The sequence below is a fragment of the Balaenoptera musculus genome, chromosome 1 (genome assembly GCF_009873245.2).
Source record: "Balaenoptera musculus isolate JJ_BM4_2016_0621 chromosome 1, mBalMus1.pri.v3, whole genome shotgun sequence".
NCBI classification, from domain to species: domain Eukaryota; kingdom Metazoa; phylum Chordata; class Mammalia; order Artiodactyla; family Balaenopteridae; genus Balaenoptera; species Balaenoptera musculus.
This window is the reverse complement of record NC_045785.1, coordinates 968,712-988,483: the sequence shown is the minus strand read 5'-3', so window position 1 is coordinate 988,483 and position 19,772 is coordinate 968,712. Positions and strand designations below refer to the sequence as shown.

At 58.4% G+C, this 19,772-nt stretch overlaps 1 protein-coding gene across 2 annotated transcripts in view; it reads right to left on the bottom strand.

The window, feature by feature from the left end:
• Positions 1-19,772, bottom strand: part of PRKCZ (protein kinase C zeta) — a 99,819-nt gene that overhangs the window by 15,359 nt on the left and 64,688 nt on the right. For both annotated transcript variants that reach the window (XM_036865144.1, XM_036865153.1), the window contains 6 exons: positions 17,220-17,305; positions 11,473-11,604; positions 10,804-10,885; positions 9,752-9,804; positions 6,933-7,121; positions 3,730-3,827 (listed from right to left, as the gene is read on the bottom strand). In XM_036865144.1, coding sequence (XP_036721039.1) covers positions 3,730-3,827; positions 6,933-7,121; positions 9,752-9,804; positions 10,804-10,885; positions 11,473-11,604; positions 17,220-17,305 — 640 coding nt within the window. The remainder of the gene's footprint in view (positions 1-3,729; positions 3,828-6,932; positions 7,122-9,751; positions 9,805-10,803; positions 10,886-11,472; positions 11,605-17,219; positions 17,306-19,772) is intronic.

Here is a 19,772-nt window from a genome sequence, read left to right as displayed (position 1 = left end):
AATCCACCTGCCAATGCAGGGGTCATGGGTTTGAGCCCTGTTCCGGGAAGATCCCACATGCCGCAGAGCAACTAAGCCCGTGCGCCACAACTACTGAGCCTGTGCTCTAGAGCCTGCGAGCCACAACTACTGAGCCCATGCGCCACAACTACTGAAGCCCGCACGCCTGGAGCCCGTGCTCCGCAACAAGAGAAGCCACCGCAATGAGAAGCCCGTGCACAGCAACGAAGAGTAGCCCCAGCTCGCCACAACTAGAGAAAGCCCAGGCGCAGCAACGAAGACCCAAAGCAGCCAAAAATAAATAAACACATACATAAATAAATACATTTATAAAAAAATTAAAAATAAACCCCCACTGTACCATCTGCATACATTTGCACACACGTGGTGCTCTGTACCCTGTGTATACACGTGGCGACATTAATGACGACTGTAACGTTCCGGATTCCACGTCCACGAGTGAACACGGAACACGGCAGAGCCGGATGGCACTACTGGATTTGGGGAGAAAAAAGAAATGCTTATTTTCTTCCCATTCAGAGACCCCCTTCTGATAACTGCTTGTGAGAAACTGCGTCTTATTTACCAGATTTTTGCTGGTGGCGGCCCGCGGGCACAGCTCCGGAGTGGAGCGGGTGTCCGCTGTGTTTGGTGGCGCTGCAAGGGCTGCGCCGGCTCCTGGCACCACGGCAGGCCCTCGGGGCAGCGGCGCGGCGAGGAGCCCACAGGAAGGGTCGAGGTGGCCCGCACGCCCGTCCCCGCCGCCACCCTGCCCACCCAGCCTCCCAGTTCCCGTCTCCGGTCCGCCCGGGGGTCCTAGTGGCCACGCTCCTCACTCACCAGCAGCAGTGGGCGCGGTGCTGACAGCCGCCCCACGTGGGGCAGGGCAGCTGCTGGTTCCTGTGTCCTCGGGGGCTCAGACACGAGGTTGCGTCTGTTTGTTCCAAGGCCCAGCGCCCCCAGGAAGAAAGGCCCTTTCAGCCGAAGCTCACATTATTCACAGTTCCCCGGCAGCGGGGCCTTTCTGGCTGTAAACGTTTAACTGATGGACCCACAGCCAGCCCCTGAGGTGGGCATCCCTGCCATTCCCTGTCCCAGGGCTGAGATGGGGCCCAGAGAGGGTGCCCTGTGCAAGGTCGCCCGGACAGTAAGGGGGGGCTGGCACTTGAAGCCCAGCTGTCGGCTCCAAGCCTCTGCTGGTACCGCTGTCAGGAGAACCACAAAAGGCTTTGAAAGACTGAAATGAGGATGGGGTCTCTGGAGGAACCAGGCTCTGCTGGCACCACCCTCCCAGGGCACGGCTTCCGGGGTCTCCCTCCGTCTCTGAGCCACTTTCCAACCGGGTGGGTTCTGTACCAACAATGCCATCCACAGACTCGCAAAGGAAGTCTGCCTGGTGGGGCCCCTCCCGGCCTCCCAGCCGGCTCGGCACCAGGCATCGGCCAGTCCCAGGGTCCCCGTCACCCGACGTGTGCGGGATCTTGAATTCTCCTGTGAGCGGGCTGTAACCTCTGACGAGTCCCTCATTAATCAGTGAGTCACATAAACGCTGACACACGCTCACTTTATATCGGTACCAAGGACATGACGGTACCTTAAAAAAACTATCCTTTAGCACCACAACTGCCTACGAGGTGCCAGGTATGAACCAACTGCTGGAAGCACAAAAACACCCCCCACCGGCCCTGCTCTTAGGGAGTTCACACCATGGGTGGTGGGGGACAGGCATACATCGTAACCCGGCGTCAAAGCAGGCACGTGGAAACAGCCCGGAAAGACACCCTATCCTGACTAACCAGGTCTCAGGTGCTTCTAGACGTCACTGACGGATTCCATAAAAGGGGGAGGCAAAGGAACTAGACACGGATGCTACTGATTCCTGAGATGCCTCCCGGCCGTGAATGTGAAGGCCGGAACACAGCTCCTCACGTCAGTTTGGAAAGGCGCTACAGTGCGCGCCTGCGTCGTGGGGCTCACACAGAAACACCTACGGGATGATTTTTTTTTTCCAGTTCTAACCTTAACGCACCTGGGAACACGTGAGCCGGCGGGCAACAGAGCTGGAAGTGAGGCTGAAATATCTGACCCTTGTACATCCACACCCTAGAAGTTCATACAGTAAAGTTAACTGAAAAACACAGCAAGCCTCGTTTCACAATACGTTTAGGAAGCGTGGGTTTGGGGGGACACCCTCCCTCGGGCGTGCCCCATAATCCCAAGAGACTGGTCAGAGCCAAAGAGAGGTGAGGAAAGTGCACTGGACACTACTGCTGGGCCCTCCCGGAGCCCCGGGCGGGGGAAGAGGAGGCGAGGAAAGGGGCCTGGCAGGCAGGGCAGCAAAGATGGACAGAGGGACCCAGGGGCAGTCTGGTTGCAGGGGCCTCGTCCACACGCCTAGGAGCCTGGACTGTCTCCCAGAAGCAACTGGGAAAGTGGTCGGGGGGCTCTGAAGCAGGTGATGGATACTTCAGATCTGTGTTCTCCAAACATGGCTCAGTTCCAACGTGGGGGAACTGACAGCCTGGCGCCCCAGGGACCGGACGCCCCGAGGAGGCTGCAGCCGGGGCTCAGGGGGAAAGGGAGGGTCTGAGACCCACTCAGGAGGCAGAATCACTGAGCTCTGGGGAGGGGGCAACGCCAGTTCCGGTGGGAACAGGGGACTGAAGATGGGGAGAGGTGGGGGTGGATGCAGGGGGTGTCGGGGGGTGAGTCACTGCTGGGATCACAACAAAGCCCCGAGCAGAGAATGAGCAGAGAAGGACCGAGACCGTCGTGCAGAGAGGCTTGTCTGCACGCTGGGCCCTAGCAGAGTCGGGCCCTCGCTTGGTCACCGGCTCCCTGTGCTGACATAAAACTTCCCCAAGCGATAAGCGTGCCTCACCGTGATCACACTGCACAAACAACACGGTTTACACTGAACACCTGCTGCTCGCCGGGAGTCTGGGACTTTGGCACGTGTTAGGTAGAGGTGCCTACGTGACCCGCCCACAATAAACCCCGAGTTTCACAAATCCCTGTGGAGGAATTCAGGGTGTCCTGTGGTACTCCACAGGGAGGGACTCCGGGCGGCTCATGCCTGGTTTCCTCCCGACTTTACCCCGTGCATCGTTTCCCTTTACATCCTTTCACAGCAGCAAGCCTTAGCCTTGAGTTTGACGATGTGCCGTGTCCTGCAAGTTCTCCTAAGTCACCGAACCTGGGGGTGGGCCCTGAGCACCCCGACCCAGAACATAGTAACTTCTCAAGTAAACAAACTGTGTGAGTTCAAGTCATCTGGCCAAAAAAATTCCAAACCGAGTATACGTTGAACGTCCTAGACCAGTAGTTCCAACCCTTTTTAAAGCAGAATTCTAATATGTACAAAGCTTCTAAGTGAGGCTGTTTAGCATTTATTAATTTATTCCACTCATCAGTGAGATCCATAAGCACAAAGACAGGCCTCCCATTCACAGCGACATCCCAATACCTGATCCCATGCTTGTATCAGTGGGATGCGTTCAATAAATAATTTGTAAACAGAATTAAAGAATTTAGCTTCTTCTGTATGAAATTTACTTAATATGACACCAGCCAATGAGAACAACAAAGCTAGTTTGAGGAACCAAAAAGCTCCCATACTTGCAAACAGGAGGACCCTACAGACGACAGCAGAAACCTCATGACAACACAGCCTCCACACGGTTCAGATCAGAAAGCAGCAGAATCCCAGAAGCACCCCCTTTCTCTTACCGACTTGTTGTCTGGAAGCAGGAGTGTAAGCCGACCAGGAAAGGGTTGCTGGATGCCTGCTCAAACACGTGCTTCTCTGTCTGTACCCAGTCAATATCCTGAAATAGAAGCCAGGGAGTGTGAACACTTCACAGGCATCCTGGAGAAGGGGAGGCAAGAGAGGAATGTCAACTCTGCTTGAGGGAAGACAATGCAGAGAGGAAAAGAAAACGCCCGCTGAGAAATTCTGCCCACCACCATCACCATCCCCACCACTGTAACCCATTACCATCTGCCACCTTCACCTTCATCATCTCCACCATCATCACCATCTCCACCATCACCACCATCACCATCATCAACATCACCATCATCATCATCACCATCATCATCACCATCATCACCACCATCATCACCATCTCCACCATCACCACCATCATCACCACCATCAACATCACCATCATCATCATCACCATCATCATCACCATCCTCACCATCACCATCTCCACCACCATCAGCATCGTTAGCTGTCACCTATCACCATGAACATTTCTCACCGTTTCTACCACCATCACCAAAGCCACCATCACCAGCTGTGCACTGGCCTCTGGGCTACAGGCTCTCCCGCACTGCCCCATGTGCTGCCCGTGGCAGCCTTGGAAAGTCTGTATTATCATCTCCACTTAAGACAGGAGGAAACAGAGAGTGGAGGTTTCTCCAACACCCCACACCCATCTCCCAAGCACCAGCTCCCACGGCAGGGCTATCTCCCTCCCAATCCACACTGGAACTTGCGGAAAACTCAGCTTGAGAGTCTCAGCTGTGGTTCCATTACAACCCCAGAAAGCAGAGTGGGACGAGATTCCCCGAATTCCCCGGGTTAAACCTCTTGTCTCAGGGGTTGGGAAGTGAGCGGGAACGGGATGTGTCCAAAGCAGCCTGCCTTCCCGTGAAGGTTTCTGGAAGAATGAGCCGACTCTCAGTGAGCAGCCCTTTGGTGGCCAAAGACCGTCTGGGTTCCTCGTCCTGGGGCTGGGTCCTGACCCCTCTGCCCCTCGCTCCCGGGGACGCCCTGGGTGGCATGGCTCTGTCTGACCAGCCCCACCTCCCCCAGCTCCACTCGCTCGTGCAGTGGCCACCTGGTGTCCCCACTCAGCGTCTCACGCGCAGAGCCGGCCTCAAACAGAGCCCTTGACTGTCCCTGCGTCTGTTCCCCCAGGCACCTGGCCACCCGGGTGCTCAGGAAGGAAACGCCGGTGGGTGCACGATGCCTCCTCCCCCACGCCCCCGGGTCCACCTGCCTCCCGCCTGCCGGACTCCCCACGCTATTTTAACAAAGCGCCACAGACCTCGGGACTTAAATCCTCCAAACTGTGTCCTCTCGCTGCTCTGAGGCAGAAGCCTCGGGCTCAGGGTGTGGGCAGGGCCCCGCGCCTGCCCAGGGCCCCGCGGAGGGTCCTTCCTGCACCTCCAGGGGACTCTGGCCCTTCTCCGCCTGTCTTCACAGTGACTTCTCTGTGTGTGTTTTTCCTCCTTCCTGTCTCAAATCTTTCCCTGCCTTTCTCTAAAAGGACACTCGTCACTGGACTTAGGGCCCCCCAGCTGATCCAACATGACCGCCGCAGGATCTGTAATTACATCTCCCCAAATAAGGTCCCGTTCCCAGGTTCCTGGGATTGGGACGGGGGCCACGGGACGGCAGGGCCTCTCACAAACGCACAGTTGGCCCGCGCGCCAGATCCTGGGGTCTCGCTCCCCTGAGACCACCTCTGAGTCCGAGCTCCAGTCACGGCCACGTGCGAAGACGCCGAGAGCGACCAGAGCAGTAACGCTCTCTGGAGGCCTCTCCTCTCAGCGTTCTAGAAACCAGCCCTCACACACCATCAACCCTCCAGCCGGCCGCAGGCTGGGAAGGGGCTTGGAATCCTCTTGCGGGGCTGCAACCGGCAGTGAAGACGCCAGCCGGACCCCGCACTTCCCGGGGCCTCCGCTTCCTCAGCTGTGAGGCACGGACGCCCCAACTCACTTGTAAGCGCAGCACCCAGGGCTGAGGGGCCAGCTGGGCGGTGGGAGCACTGCACAAACGCGCTTGCTGGGGGGACAGGCGGGGGGACAGGCGGGGGGACAGGCGGGGGACAGGCGGGGACAGGCGGGGGGGGACAGGCGGGGGGACACAGGCGGGGGGACAGGCGGGGGGACAGGCGGGGGGACAGGCGGGGGGACAGGCGGGGGACAGGCGGGGACTTGGTGCAGCCCCGCTCTGCCCTCTGGACTGCGAGCCTGGGCCGGGGAGCCCTCCCGTGACCCCCGCTCCACGGGCGCCAAGTGGCCTCAGGGGTCAGCGGCGGCTGCACCGTAACAGAGTGACCGCTCCCTGTGAAGTCAGTTCTCTGCTTCTTAGGGACGTCACCCCCGTTCAGGGGTCAAAGAAACAGGTCAAAAGTACATCAAGGCAAGATGCCCGTGAAAAGGAGCTCAATACGTTGTCACTATGGGAATGCCAATCAAAGCCACTTCATACCCACTAGGACAGCGATGGTCAAAAAACAGAAAACGGCAAGCATCGGCAAGAATGCGCAAAAGTTGGGAACCTCACGCGTTGCTGTTGGGAATGTAAAATGGCACAGCTGCCGTGAAAACAGTTTAGCTGTTCCTCAGAAAGGTAAACATAGAATTACCCTATGACCCAGCAGTTCCCCTCCTGGGTAAACACCCAGGAGGAGTGGAAACAGGGACTCAAGCAAATAACCACACGGAGCCGTTCACGGCAGCGCGACTCAAGCAGCGGAAGCAGAGACAAACCCAGTGCCCGTCAGCAGGTGAACAGAGAAGCCCGACGGGGTTGATCCGTAAAACGCAACATGGCCGAGGCTTAAAAAGGAAGGAAGGACGCGCAGACACCTGCTACCACGTGGATGGACCTTGAGAACACAACGCTCCGTGAGAGAAGCTGGACACAGAAGGTCCCATAACGCACGGTTCCACTTACACAGAGTGTCCACAACAGGCAAATCCACGGAGACAGTGGGCGGCCGTAGGGGCCGGGGAGGGGGCCGGGGCGGCCTTTGGGGGATGAGTGGGTGTGGAGCGGGGTGGTGGCGAGGGTGGCCCGACACCGTGAATGCGCTAAACGCCACTGAACTGTGCACTTGAAAGCGGTCAAGTGGCAAACTCGGTTACGTGCGCTGACTTCCATCTGAAGGAGCGAGTAGGCGGGCGCTCACCTCGTCGTCGTGGACCAGCTCCTTCTTCACCACCTTCATGGCGTAGACCTGATCGTTCTTCTTCAGCCGTACCAGCAGGACCTTGGCATAGCTCCCGCGCCCGATGACCCTGAGCAGGTCGAAGTCCTGCAGCCCGAGCCCCTGAGATATTTTGATCCCGTCCATCCCATCGATAACCGGCTTGAGGTCCTGAGGGAGGGAGGACAAAACGGGAGGAAGCGGGAAGGGGACTCGTGCGCGATGGGGGAAGACGTGGCGTCTGCGCCCCGGAACCCAGAGCCCCGTCCTGCTCACAAGTCCTGACTCTCCGTCCCAAAGGCCGCCACCCCAGCGCCACCCACGAGCAAACCCCAAGAGCTTCTGGTGGAAGGGGCCGGAAATCCGAGAGCCGTCATCAGCCACCGGTGGGCCCTCGGCAAGCGAGGAGGCATGCTCGGGGCCAGCCCCGCCTGGATAGGCCGTGCAGGCTCACACACCCCAGGGCCATCGGTGCAGCGGCCGGAAGGCCACCTGGCCCTCCCTGGGGAGTTGCAAAGCATAACTCGCTAATGTCTGGAAAGACCTGCCAAAGCAAGTACCACTAGAAACAATATACGATGACAGAGAAAGGCAATGTGGTTAAGAGCACAAGCTCCCCTCCTGAGAATTATCTCTGGCGGAGGGAGGGTAATGAAGTGCTCCTGACTCACTCCAGACACAGAGTGACCAGGTAGAAAGATCTAGACGTCCAGGCGGGGACACTGACCCTGGGAAAGGTGTGGCCTCTCAAGGTGCTGCTGTTCCCTGAGGTCCTGTGCACAGAGGTTGAGCCCCAGCTGGGACTGTCCTTGCTCAGAACCACAACTTCCTGAGCCTCATTTATCACCCAGAGTCCAGCTGTGATGCTGTGATTTGTAACACCAAGTTCCTATCTGTTCTAGGGCCCCATTCCGGGCACACAGCTCCTAAAACCTGGTGGGGGTTTCCTAAGTGCTGAGAGCCAGCAAGGTGTGTTTTGTTATGTTAACGAGGCAACTACAGGGAAGCCCCTAGGCTACCTAAGGATGCAGCTGGTTGCCAGGGGAACCAACCCTGGGATTAGAGGGTGAGTCCCATCCCCTGACCTCCCAGGAGGGGGGAGGGGCTACAGGTTGACTCCAACGCCAGTGGCCAATGACTTAATCATCACGCCTGTGTAATGAAGCCTCCGTAAACCCCCAAGAGGACAGGTTTGGAGAGCTTCTGGGTTGGTGAATACGTGGAGATTTGGGAGTGGCGCTCGCTCAGAGAGACCATGGAAGCCCTCGCCCCTTCCCCACACCTTACCCTGTGCGCCTCCTACAGCTGGCTGTTCCCGAGTTACAACCCTTTAAAATAACCCAGTGATCTGGTGAGTAAAACGTTTCTCTGAGTCCTGTGGGCCATTCGCACAAATTAATTGAACCTGAGGAGGGGGTCGTGGGACCCTCCAATCTGTAGCCAGTCGCTCACAAGCACAGGTGACAACCTGGACTTGCAACTGGCATCTAAAGTGGGAGGAGGGGTCCGTCTTGTGGGACTGAGCCCCCGACCTGGGGGATCTGTCCCCCAGTTGATGGTGTCAGAGCTGGGTTACACTGTAGGACACTCAGTGTCTGCTGAGAATTGCAGAGCTGCTTGGTAGTGTGGAAAGCACACACGGAAAATAAAGGCAGGCTTTTATGCAAATAAAATTTGACAAAAACTGCAGCTCAGGAGTCAGCCCTGGACCCGCTGTGCGGTCTGGGTGGAGAGGATGTGGGAAGGCCTCACCCGCAGCAGAAGACGGTGCCAGGATTGGGCCCCCATGAACCTTTGGGGCAGCAGCCTCTGGGGCTTCATAAAGGATGTGCCCCTGCTGAGACCCAGCTGTGAAGGCGGCAGGGCCTGTTCCCGGAGCTGTCATCTCCCCACTGTCATCTCCCCCCCACCTTGCCACCCCGCTTCACTGCCGCCCAACAGGCCGACTCCCCCACCCGGACACCCCATCCCCCCAAACCAGAGGGCCCGTGAGAGCTGCCTGTGGGCGCCAACGTCCCTGCCACACAAGGCACTGAGTCCCAGAGACGGGGACACCTGCCACGGGGGAGGGTGGCGGCCGCGGAAAATGTAAGAACCTGGGTGCTGGAGTGAGCGTGACAGCCAGGTCAGAGTGAGCCCACCCCCGAGCGGCCAGCCTTCCCACTTTCTCTCAAAGCACAAGAGCACAGGGTTTCCTTTGTGGAGGTCATGTGTGCCCCTTGTGGTCCACCGTGATGGCCTGAGCCACCTGTACTGATGTGGAAATGGCCACGCCGGCAGTCAGTGCCATGGAAAGCTTCCGTGTGCCGGGCATGGTGCTAAGTGTTTATACAAATGCTCTCAGTTTACCCTCACGGAAAGGTGCAATCATCATCCACCCTTGACAGAAGAGGATCCTGAGGTCAGAGGGGTCCTCTGACCCAGGCTCAGACCAGGCCTGAAGCTTGGGCACACAGACTCAGCCAATGACCCACCACGCCCAGTTCTGCATCGGTGAAAGAGTACGTACAATGAGCACCATATCCTCACCTCTGAGATTAAGCAACGGCTCACGTGCTGCCACGTTCACTCGCTCTCTGCCCATTCGGCTGTACAGAGAGCACCTCTGTGCTAAATGTCTGGAAGACCTCACAGACCTCTGCCCTGGAAGCCTCAGTGTGCACGATCCCCGATGTCTGCAAGGCCGTGCTCCCCCCAACCCTCCTCGTTCATATTCGAGTTTCCACGACTGCCCCAGAAATGAGCTAATGCACCTATAAACAGGACACTGAAAATACTGATGAGCCGTCTGCTATACTCACCTCAGGTTCATCTTCAATGTTATCATGTTTCCGGGTTGAAGAAATATAAGCAACTAGTGAAGAGAGGAAGAAAAAAGGGGTGTTACAGGCGTTGTCAGGGACGTGGCCTGAGACCCCCACGGCCCTTGCCCCTCTGTGGAGACACAGTAGCCCAGGCCAGGCCGCCAGGCCAGCCGGTGCTCAGGGTGAAGGCCTGGAGCAGCCACTTCTGACTCAACTAGAGACTTAAGAAAATGCAGCTTCCTGGGCCCCACCCAGACCTGCTGACTCTGAACTTCTGGGGCTGGGAACCTGCCTTTGTGACAAGCTTCCCTAGTGATTCTTCTGGAAGCGACGGATCATAGGATTTTGGTGTCTAGCCTTCCAGTCTCTGTTCTTACGGTATGCAGACGGGGGGCTGGGTGGATGGGTACTTGTTAAGGGTCTCCTTTACATGAGGTGCTGTGCTAAGGGTTTTGTGCTCCGTGGCCTCCTGCCATCCCAGGGGATGGAGCTCATATTTATCACACGAGGGCTAGGGCCCTTGCACACCCTTGTAACAGCGCACAGAACTGCAGAAGCTCAGAGCTGGGCCATCAGTCCAACTGGTACTCAAAATCACTCTCTGAATGCTTCTTAGCATTAAAAAAAGTCTCTCCCCAACGAAAAAAAAAAAGAAAGAAAGAAGAAAGAAAAAAGAAAAAAAATCCACTAAAACTCAAGAACTACACAGCAGCCTGCCGCGCGCACAGCAGGCCTTTCCACAGAGATGGGTATCCACGGTGGTCGCTGCACTACGTGCCTCTTAGAACGTCCGAAGTCGGCACAGAGGGCAACCCCGCCCCGGGCTCCCCAGGCGGCAGCACACAGAGACGTGGGCGCCCAGGGAAGGCCACCCCGCCCACCTCTGACCCGGATGAGGGGGGCCCTGAGAGCCCTCCCCGGTCCTGCGGCGAGCACGGGGCATGCTCCCAGGTACTGGCCCCTGGAGAGAGGAGAGGATCTAAAAGGATGCCCGGGGGGAAGGGGAGGCGGACGGGTGTTCCCGGGGGGGCGGGGCGAGCAGCCCCTACTTCCATCCGTCTCCTCGGAAGGGAGGTCCACGTCGTCACTCTTGTCGTCCACTGCAGGCTCCTGGGAAGGCATGACAGAATCCTGCAGAGAGACGGCAACACAGTGACCCGGCGGGCGCCACGACGGAGCTTCTGGAGACTTGTAAGTCACCTGTTGTGTAACACACACTGTAACACACGTCATGACACGTATCATTCAACTGTTACATCATCGCACTGAACACGGGAAGAGGAGCGCTGAGGTCACCTGTGAGTCCACAGGCCGAGGTGACCGCTCAGCCCCTCGGGCCGCGACCTTCTCGGCAGGTGCTTTAGAAAGCGCGTGTATTTACACGCTGACGCTGACTCCTCTCTCCCGCCCCCAGCCCCCATCTCGCGTCGCCTGCAGTCAGGCCCCAGCTCCGGGGTCCACGGCTGACGTCACAATCCAGGAGGCTCCCTACTGGTGGACCCTGCGGCCCCCAAGAGTGCCGGGGGCTCCCGGGGTTCAGGAAGAGGGCCCGACCCGGACCGCTGGCCTGGGCCGTCACCCTGCAGCCCACGGGAGCCCCCTCCTCTCTCTCGCGGGTGGCAGGGACGGTGTCAGGGCCCCCCCACTTGGACAGAAGGAGGCTGAGGGTCCCTGGGGCAGTGTGGACACCCCCCAGGCTGCACCCGGCCCCCACTCACCATATGCCTGTTGCAGGTCAGCGGGACAAGGACGTGGCAGCGCTTATGGACCAGCAGTTTGCAGTTGATGCACCTGTAGCCCTGCCTGGCAAGGCCCCATATCCTTTCACTGCACTGGCCGCAGTACGCTCTCTGCGCGGGACGAGAACAGCCGCTGTCAGCCGGGCCCGGTGCGCCCGGGGGCCCCGCCACGCCGCGCGGACATGCTGCACCGTCACGACGCGCAGCTGGGGTGGGAGGTGGCCCTGTCGCCTCGTCACCCCTGGCACCAGGCCCCCGCCCAGGCTCGGCAGCTCCGTCCCAAGGTTGGGGGAACCGAGGCCCCAAGGAGGGCGCTGGGGCTCTGCTCCTTGTGAGGGAAAAGGGGAGGCCCCGGCGGGCAGGGGTGATGAGACCCCTCCACGGGCAGCGCCCCCTCCTGCTTGCAGGGACTGGATTGCAGGGCCTGGAGTGGGAGTCGTAGCTCCTACCAGGCTGCGCTCAGAACAGCCGAGGGGCCCCTTGTGGGTGGAGTGACCCAGGTGAGAAGCGGGTAGGAGAGCCGGCTGCCTGACCCTCGTCCAAACACCCGCCTACACGACGAGCACAGAAGCGACCCTGCCTGGCGTCTGGCCGCGTCAGGGTTCTGAGCTGCTCTGGGGCTCCATGCAATCATCTTGGTATTTTTCTCAGCGTTTTAAAAGATTTTAAATGGTCACTCTTTATTCTTCTTGGTTCTAAACACTTGAAATTCATGATCATTTCTGGCTTGTTTGGAGAAGTTTTCGTAATTTTGGAATGTCACAAAATGCGTGGAGGTGAGCGTGTCCAGAAGTCTGGTCACCCGCCCACCACTCGGCGTCCAAAGTCATCTTCGCAGTTACGTGGTGTCCGCACGTCGACAGGTTCCCCATTTAGTTTTTTTTCCAGCCGTAACTCGTTTTCGTGTTTTACCCTCTTTTGCCTATTTTTTAACAAATTTCTTTCTTTTGAGAGAGTCTCAAATTACTCCTGGAGAACAGAAAGGATACACAGTACCAGCCGCGCAATGGAGCTCATTTAGGAAACAGAGCGAACCCTCACGAGGTGTGGGCCTGAGGTGCAGGACGGGCTGCTGGCCACCAGCGGGCGCCGAGAAGCCGATTTCCCACCAGGAAGGAGCCCCCTCCCCATACACAGAGCGCGTACGTCTCAGTCACGGCCATGTGGTCAGCACCTGGCACAGTGCCCAGCACACAGTGGGTGCCCAATAAAGGTTTGCTGAAGACAAGTTCACACGCGTGCGCCCGTGCGCCCCACTGCTTTCAACTTCGGTAAAAGGAAAGAGAAGGATGTACCCAAGTCCCCCACGTTGCCGGAACCATCCCTCCCACAAGGAGGCCAACACGGGCTGTGGGACTCCCTCTGGGAACGGCCTGAGATGCAGCGGACGGCAGCAAGGGCCAGACAGAGGGCTGGACAGAGGGCCACCCCCCCAGACCTCCGACTCGGGCCAATCCAGTTTAACGCCGGCCTTGGCATCCCCGCCCGAGGAGGGTGAGTGCTGGTGAGTAAACTCGGGGTTCAGGGAAGGGGCGTCATCTCTGAGGACCGCTCAGCATTCGTGGAACCATTACAAAACTTCACGTCTTTTTATACAACGTGCTAAACGTGTTCAGCGTTCTCCAGAACACCATTCAACAATGCCTGCATCATATTTAGGGGCAAACCCACAGCCACCTGGTGTCTTCACGAATTAACGAAGATCCCTTTTCCTACAGAGCCACCCTCACCAGGGCCCAGGCCAGGACAACGGGTGATCAAGGGCAGCGTGGTGTGCCGGGTTCCGGCACCCGTCAGTCGCATCGAGGCCATGTGCAGACATCTCCCCAGAAGAGGCAGCCACGAGGCTCTTTTTTTTTTTAATAATTATTTGTTGTTAATAGGCAAGCCCTGCTTTGGCCTGCTTGTGAGGCTTGGAATTCTTTTTTTTTTTTAAAGAGAGCAGTTGCTTGAGGATAAACAGCTAGTTTTTTTTTTTTTAATTAATTAATTAATTAATTAATTTATGGCTGTGTTGGGTCTTCGTTTCTGTGCAAGGGCTTTCTCTAGTTGTGGCAAGCGGGGGCCACTCTTCATCGTGGTGCGTGGGCCTCTCACTGTCGCGGCCTCTCTTGTTGCGGAGCACAGGCTCCAGACGCGCAGGCTCAGTAACTGTGGCTCACGGGCCCAGCTGTTCCGCGGCATGTGGAATCTTCCCAGACCAGGGCTCGAACCCGTGTCCCCTGCATTGGCAAGCAGATTCTCAACCACTGCGCCACCAGGGAAGCCCCACAAGGCTCTTTATTTCAAAACTAGATTTGAATTATCAACATTTCAAGAAATGTGCCACTAAATAATAAAACTTAGGGAATTCCCTGGCGGTCCAGTGGTTAGGACGTGGCGCTTTTACTGCCATGGCCTGGGTTCAATCCCTGGTTGGGGAACGAAGATCCCGCAAGCTGTGGCCAAAAAATAACAATAATAAATAAAACTTAAAACCCAAGCTTCGGGGCTTCCCTGGTGGCGCAGTGGTTGAGAATCTGCCTGCCAATGCAGGGGACACGGGTTCGAGCCCTGGTCTGGGAAGATCCCACATGCCGCGGAGCAACTGGGCCCGTGAGCCACAACTACTGAGCCTGCGCATCTGGAGCCTGTGCTCCGCAACAAGAGAGGCCGCGATAGTGAGAGGCCCGCGCGCCGCGATGAAGAGTGGCCCCCACTTGCCGCAACTGGAGAAAGCCCTCGCCCAGAAACGAAGACCCAACACAGCCAAAAATAAAAATAATAAATAAATAATAAATTTAAAAAAAAAAAGTGAGAGAAGTAATATAAAAAAAAAAAAAAAAAAAACCCAAGCTTCGGGCTTCCCTGGTGGCACAGTGGTTGAGAATCTGCCTGTCAATGCAGGGGACACGGGTTCGAGCCCTGGTCTGGGAAGATCCCACATGCCGCGGAACAGCTGGGCCCGTGAGCCACAACTACTGAGCCTGTGCGTCTGGAGCCTGTGCTCCGCAACAAGAGAGGCCACGACAGTGAGAGGCCCGCGCACCGCGATGAAGAGTGGCCCCCGCTTGCCACAACTAGAGAAAGCCCTCGCACAGAAACGAAGACCCAACACAGCCATAAATAAATAAATAAATACTTTAAAAAAACCCCAAGCTTCATTTCTCAGAAAAATCACGTGACTTAATAGATTAATGGGTGCAAATATTTTTAAGTCTCTTACGTGCTGCCAAAGTGGTTCGTTGCTCATGTTTTCAGTCACTGACGTCTGGGGCTGCTTTCACACGGCAACAGTAACAGCAGAGTCAGGGTCCGGCAGTTGTGACAGAGACCGCATGGGCCACAAAGCCTGAAACGCCTACTCTCTGCCCCTGGGAGGGGATGCTTGCTCAGCCCCGTTCCAGCTGCCCAGACCACAGCCCTGGGGCTGAGGACCTCAGTGCTCCCGCTGTGGGCTGGACGCCGCCCCCACCCCACCGTGAGTCCCCAGCTGAGCCTTCCTCTCTGCTCGAGAAGCTCAGTTGCGTCCAGTGCAGAGAAAGCTCCAGGCAGGGAGCTTGGGCCAGTGAGGCCGACAGCCCTCGCTTCCATCCTTGGGTCAACGGCAAAGAAGGAGAGCAGTGACCTCCGTTGTGGGCTTGTCCCTGTGAGTCTGGCGGATCCCGCAGAGCCAGGCGCGTAGCTCCCGAGACACGTGGGGTGACCTCGCAGCCCCGCAGTTAACACTGGTGGATGGCGCGGCCTCAGACGTGGAGCCCAAGGACCCTGGTGGGAACTGTGCCTGGTGACAAACGGCGACACGCCCGCCTCCCCATGTGTGAATGGCGGGGCTGGTTAAACGTTGTCGGGGGTCTCGGGGTCGGCTCCCTCCTTGGCCTCCTGGTGTTTGTGAAAAGCCGCTTGGCGCTCGGGGAGAGCGGGTGGGGACGGGGCTGGAGTGGGTACCCCCCCACCGCCGAGTTCCCCTCCTCCTTGAGGAGGAGAAGCCTTTGCCCACAGATTTTGGGGAGGGGGCGGCAGGAGGAGTGCCAGGCTCTGCCATCAGAGAAACGGGTTTTCCTCCGAGAACCTGCAGGGAGGGGGAGGCCAGGCCCCTCCGGGCGGCCTTGCCGGGTGGGTGGGCTTCGTCGTGGGCCTGTGAGTCAATCTGTCATGAAGGGAACGAGCAGTTCTCTGATGTCCTGAAGGGTGGCCCATCCCGTCTGCCTGAGACCCTCTCTGGCAGAACCAAGCCGGTGCCCAGATGCACAGGAAGAGAAGCCACCGGCCGCAAGCTGGCTGGTCGTCCGTTTTTTAAATAAACACGGGAGGGTGGGCAGTGGGGGCCTCGCGTCATGGGGGCTGGACGTTTCCATTTCTCCAGGCTTCACCCGGTCCGTCTGGGTGGTTCACCGGAAAGTCTCACGTCCACACCCGTCGGCCAGGCCCATCACTCCTGCACCCCAGGCCCTCTGCCCCCACTCGGCGACGCCCGACCTCCCCACGGCATCCGATGTCCCAAAGACCCCGTGCCCTCCCAACGTCGCCAAGGCTCCCAAGGCCCTTCTCATTCCCAACAGACATGCCGTATCCCTTCTTTACATCCAACATAGCACTCAGGGCTCCCCCGCTGACTCTACCCCAATCATCCATTACAGTAAACGATAAATCACTGTGTCGTGTGCGCCTCCTGTGTGCCAGGTGCGGGCACAACCTTCAGGGCAGAGTGCTGTGCCCGGAGGGAGGTGGCACACACGGGGCTGTGAGGGGCACGGAGAAGGTGCACCACGTGGGGGGGGGGGCGGGTGGGCAGAGCGCTCAGCGCATGCGGGGGTCCCCAGGTCAGCAGGCGCTTGGCTGCTGTACTGGACTCCGTGGTGTCCCCCCAGACTCAGGTCCACCCAGAACCTTAAGTGGAAAAAGTATCTTTGTAGGTGCAGTTAGTTAAGTTAAAATGAGGTCAGACTGGGTCCTAACACCATGACGGGTGTCCTTGGGGAGCAGAGACAGAGAGCAGGCGGCAGAGGCTGGAGGGCTGTGCTCCCAGCCCAGGCGCTCTGAGGACCGCCAGCAAGCCCAGAAGCTACACAGAGGCAAGCAGGACCCTCCCAGGGCAGCGGGAGGGGGAGCGGCCCCGCCCCACCTTGGTTTGGACTCCAGACTGTGAGAGAACGAACGGCGAAGCACCCAGTTTGTGGTGCTTTGTGCCGGCAGCCCCGGGGCACGTGGTCGCCGGCCGTGGGGGCACCTGCAGATGCCCGCCAGCAACGGGACGGCTACACAGCCACGCGAACCCCGTGGTTTCTACAGGACACAGGGCAGCACGAGGAGAAACACCAGATGCTCCGCTAAAGCGCCTTCGGAGCGGGCCGGACAGTGGGGCCAGCGGGCCGGGGGCTGGAGGGCTGTCTCAGGCTCTGGGCTTCGCAGGACACCCTTGGGACCAACAGGGGACACTGTGGGGTAGCACACGCATCCTGGTTATGGGACAAATCTGCGTCCCTTCTGAATGCGCGCAGGCAGGCGGGACCATGGAGCCACAGCGCCTGGACGGGGATCCCGTAGCAGGGACACACAGGCCGAGTTCATCAGAAAAGACCCGAGCTGGCACCTTCCCGGGCTCAGGGAGCCTCGTAAAGGGCTCGTTGTCACCCAGGGACAGCGGCTGTGAAAGCGGCTCACAGGCCTCGCCTGTGCACAGAGCAGAGCCCGGCACCGCCTCTGGGGGGCGGGGGGGCATCTCGGCGGCCTCGACAGCAACTCACCCTGTTAAAGCGCTTGGCTTGGAAGAGGTGGCCGTTGGCGCGGTACAGTTTCCGCCATCTTCTGGCTCCGCGGCGGTAGATGGATTCTGGAAAGAACAGCAAAAAGGGGTAAAGAAACGGCCTAGTGGCCCACGAGCCCAGCTCCGCCACGTGCGGTGCGGTGGGGACAGGCCGCCCGCCGAGCTGACACGCCTGCGTCCCCACAGCCACTCCTCACGCGATCCCGGGATCGACCACCCCTCGATGCCCCTGGATGTGCCGCGAGAGCTGCCCTCCGCAGAGGGTCAGGCTGTGACGACATCGGGGCCTGTGTGTCCTCCCACGTGTTTCCTTTCCACCCCCTTCCCTCCGGGCATGAAAACCAGGCCCCTCTCCACACAGGGACAGGCTCCGACAGGCCGAGGGCCCCCTGGACGTGCACACCCGACCGTCCTCAGAGGGACCCTGGCCACCGGGGAGTCCACGGTCAGCCCGAGACGGGCGTCTGTCCAGCCAGCACGATCCCGTCTCCTCCGTCCCGGGCTCCCGTTTGAAGAGCAAATCTAGGGACAGAAGTAAAGCCAAACCAACTGGACACTTATGTTGAATTGAAAGTTACCAAAACCGTCGCTTTCACAACCTGCATTCAGTAATTCAAACTCCTGAGGAAGGAGGCCGCTCGTTAAAAACGCGGAGCTAAATGTATAAGCAGAACTGTTGGCTTTATTCTTCCTCAAAAACGTTTCCAACTTTGCTCCTTCAAAACACTTTGAAAGTATGTGAAAACAAAATACTCAGGATACAACGGGAAGCTTTGTGCTTTTACAAAGCTCTGTAGTGAAGGCGACTTTCATGAGAGTCAGGGAAGTGCCAGGAATATACTGACGTGGAAACTGCAACAGAATGTTTTTAAAACAAGCAAATTACCAGCTCTGGCTGGAACCTGCCGAAACCAGGTCACGGTGACTGCAAAACCGGCTTCTCTCCCGTTAAATGGGAGACGAAGTGGGAAACCGAGACGCCGACACCCAGACAGAACAGGGCCGGCCAGAGGTAGCATCCTCACCCCCCAGCCCATCCGCCCTGGGCTCCAAGGGGTCCCTGGTGATGCCCCAGGACCCCTGCCCGGATGACAGGGTGTGGCCCTCCTGGCCTGCTTTGGGGGAAGCCTGGCCCCCGGCAGGTTCCCGCTAACGTCCACAGGCCTGACTGCCCCGCGTGTGGCGTACACACCCCCCGGCTGTCCCAGCGGACGGAGGAATGAGGCACCGAGTGACACAGGGACACAGAGGGAGCTGGGCTCTCAGCCGGGGACGCGGTGGCACGAGACTCTGGCTCTTTCCTGTGCTCACACACGTGCCGTGTGAAAGCCTGAAAATGCAGCCCACCGGATACCCTTCAAATCTGAGCAAAGCCCCCCGAAATAAGAGACTCAAAGATGTCCTAGCAGAGGCCACGGGGTATTAGGGAGCCCCCAGCAGGCCGGAAAGCTCAGCGAGGGGACAGGACGGAGCCCTGCACGACGCCTGGGTGTGGAGCAGGACTGAGGGAAGCCGGGCGATGTCCCGCTGTCCACAGAGAGAAAAGCCGGGCGATGTCCCGCTGTCCACAGAGAGAAAAGCCGGGCGATGTCCCGCTGTCCACAGAGAGAAAAGCCTGGACCCCAGCTGCTCTGTGTCCTCCCAGATCACACGGGGAAGCCCTACCCCCAGCCCCCACGTGACTGTATTTGGAGGTGGGGCCCCTAAGGAAGCGATGGAGGTTAGTGGTCATAGCGTAGGGCCCCTGATGGGATTAGCATCCTCAGAAGAAGAGAAGGACACCCCCGAGCTCTGTCTCCAGGGCGGGAGGACACCGGAGAGGTGACGAGTGAGCCAAGTGTCCTCACCAGGCACCGACCCTGTTGGCACCTGGACCTCAGCCGTCCAGCCTCCAGACCCTGGGAAGTAAGCTCCCGTGGTCTCTGCCCCCATCCAGGGTATTGGGAGGGCAGCCCACGCAGACCGGACGCCTGCCTCACTCCACACACAAGCCGTCGCCTCAAAAGATAAGGACTTAAACACGAGAGGCAAAGCGGCAAATTTTAGAAGGAAATGTGGACAATCTTAACAATCCAAGGGGGAGAAAAATTCTGAAAACACAAAAGCACCAGCCCAAAGAGGAGAGGAACACACCTGAGTACCGTGAGGGGAGGACGCACGTCCATCCAGAGGCCACCCGAGAGGCAGACAAGCCCCCGTCCCAATTATCAGCCGCACGCAAGAGACGGGTTAATGATTCAGGATGCGAGAGGCACTTCCACAAATCAGCGAGGAAAAAGCAACAGAAGTGTCAACAAAAGACAAGTCTCCGCAACGTCAAATACCGTCAAGGACCAGAGCAATTGGAAGTTGCCTGTCCTCCGAGACAGGGGCTAAACCGGGGCCAAAATTGATTGTCGAGAGGATGCGTGCTTCCCCGGGACCCAGCAATTGCACTGCTCCGAGACCAAGGCCCGAGGGACCTCACACGTGGGCTCGCAGCCGGCAAAGGGTGTTTGCGGATGCCCAGGCCCATCGGCAAGAGGACACGTGA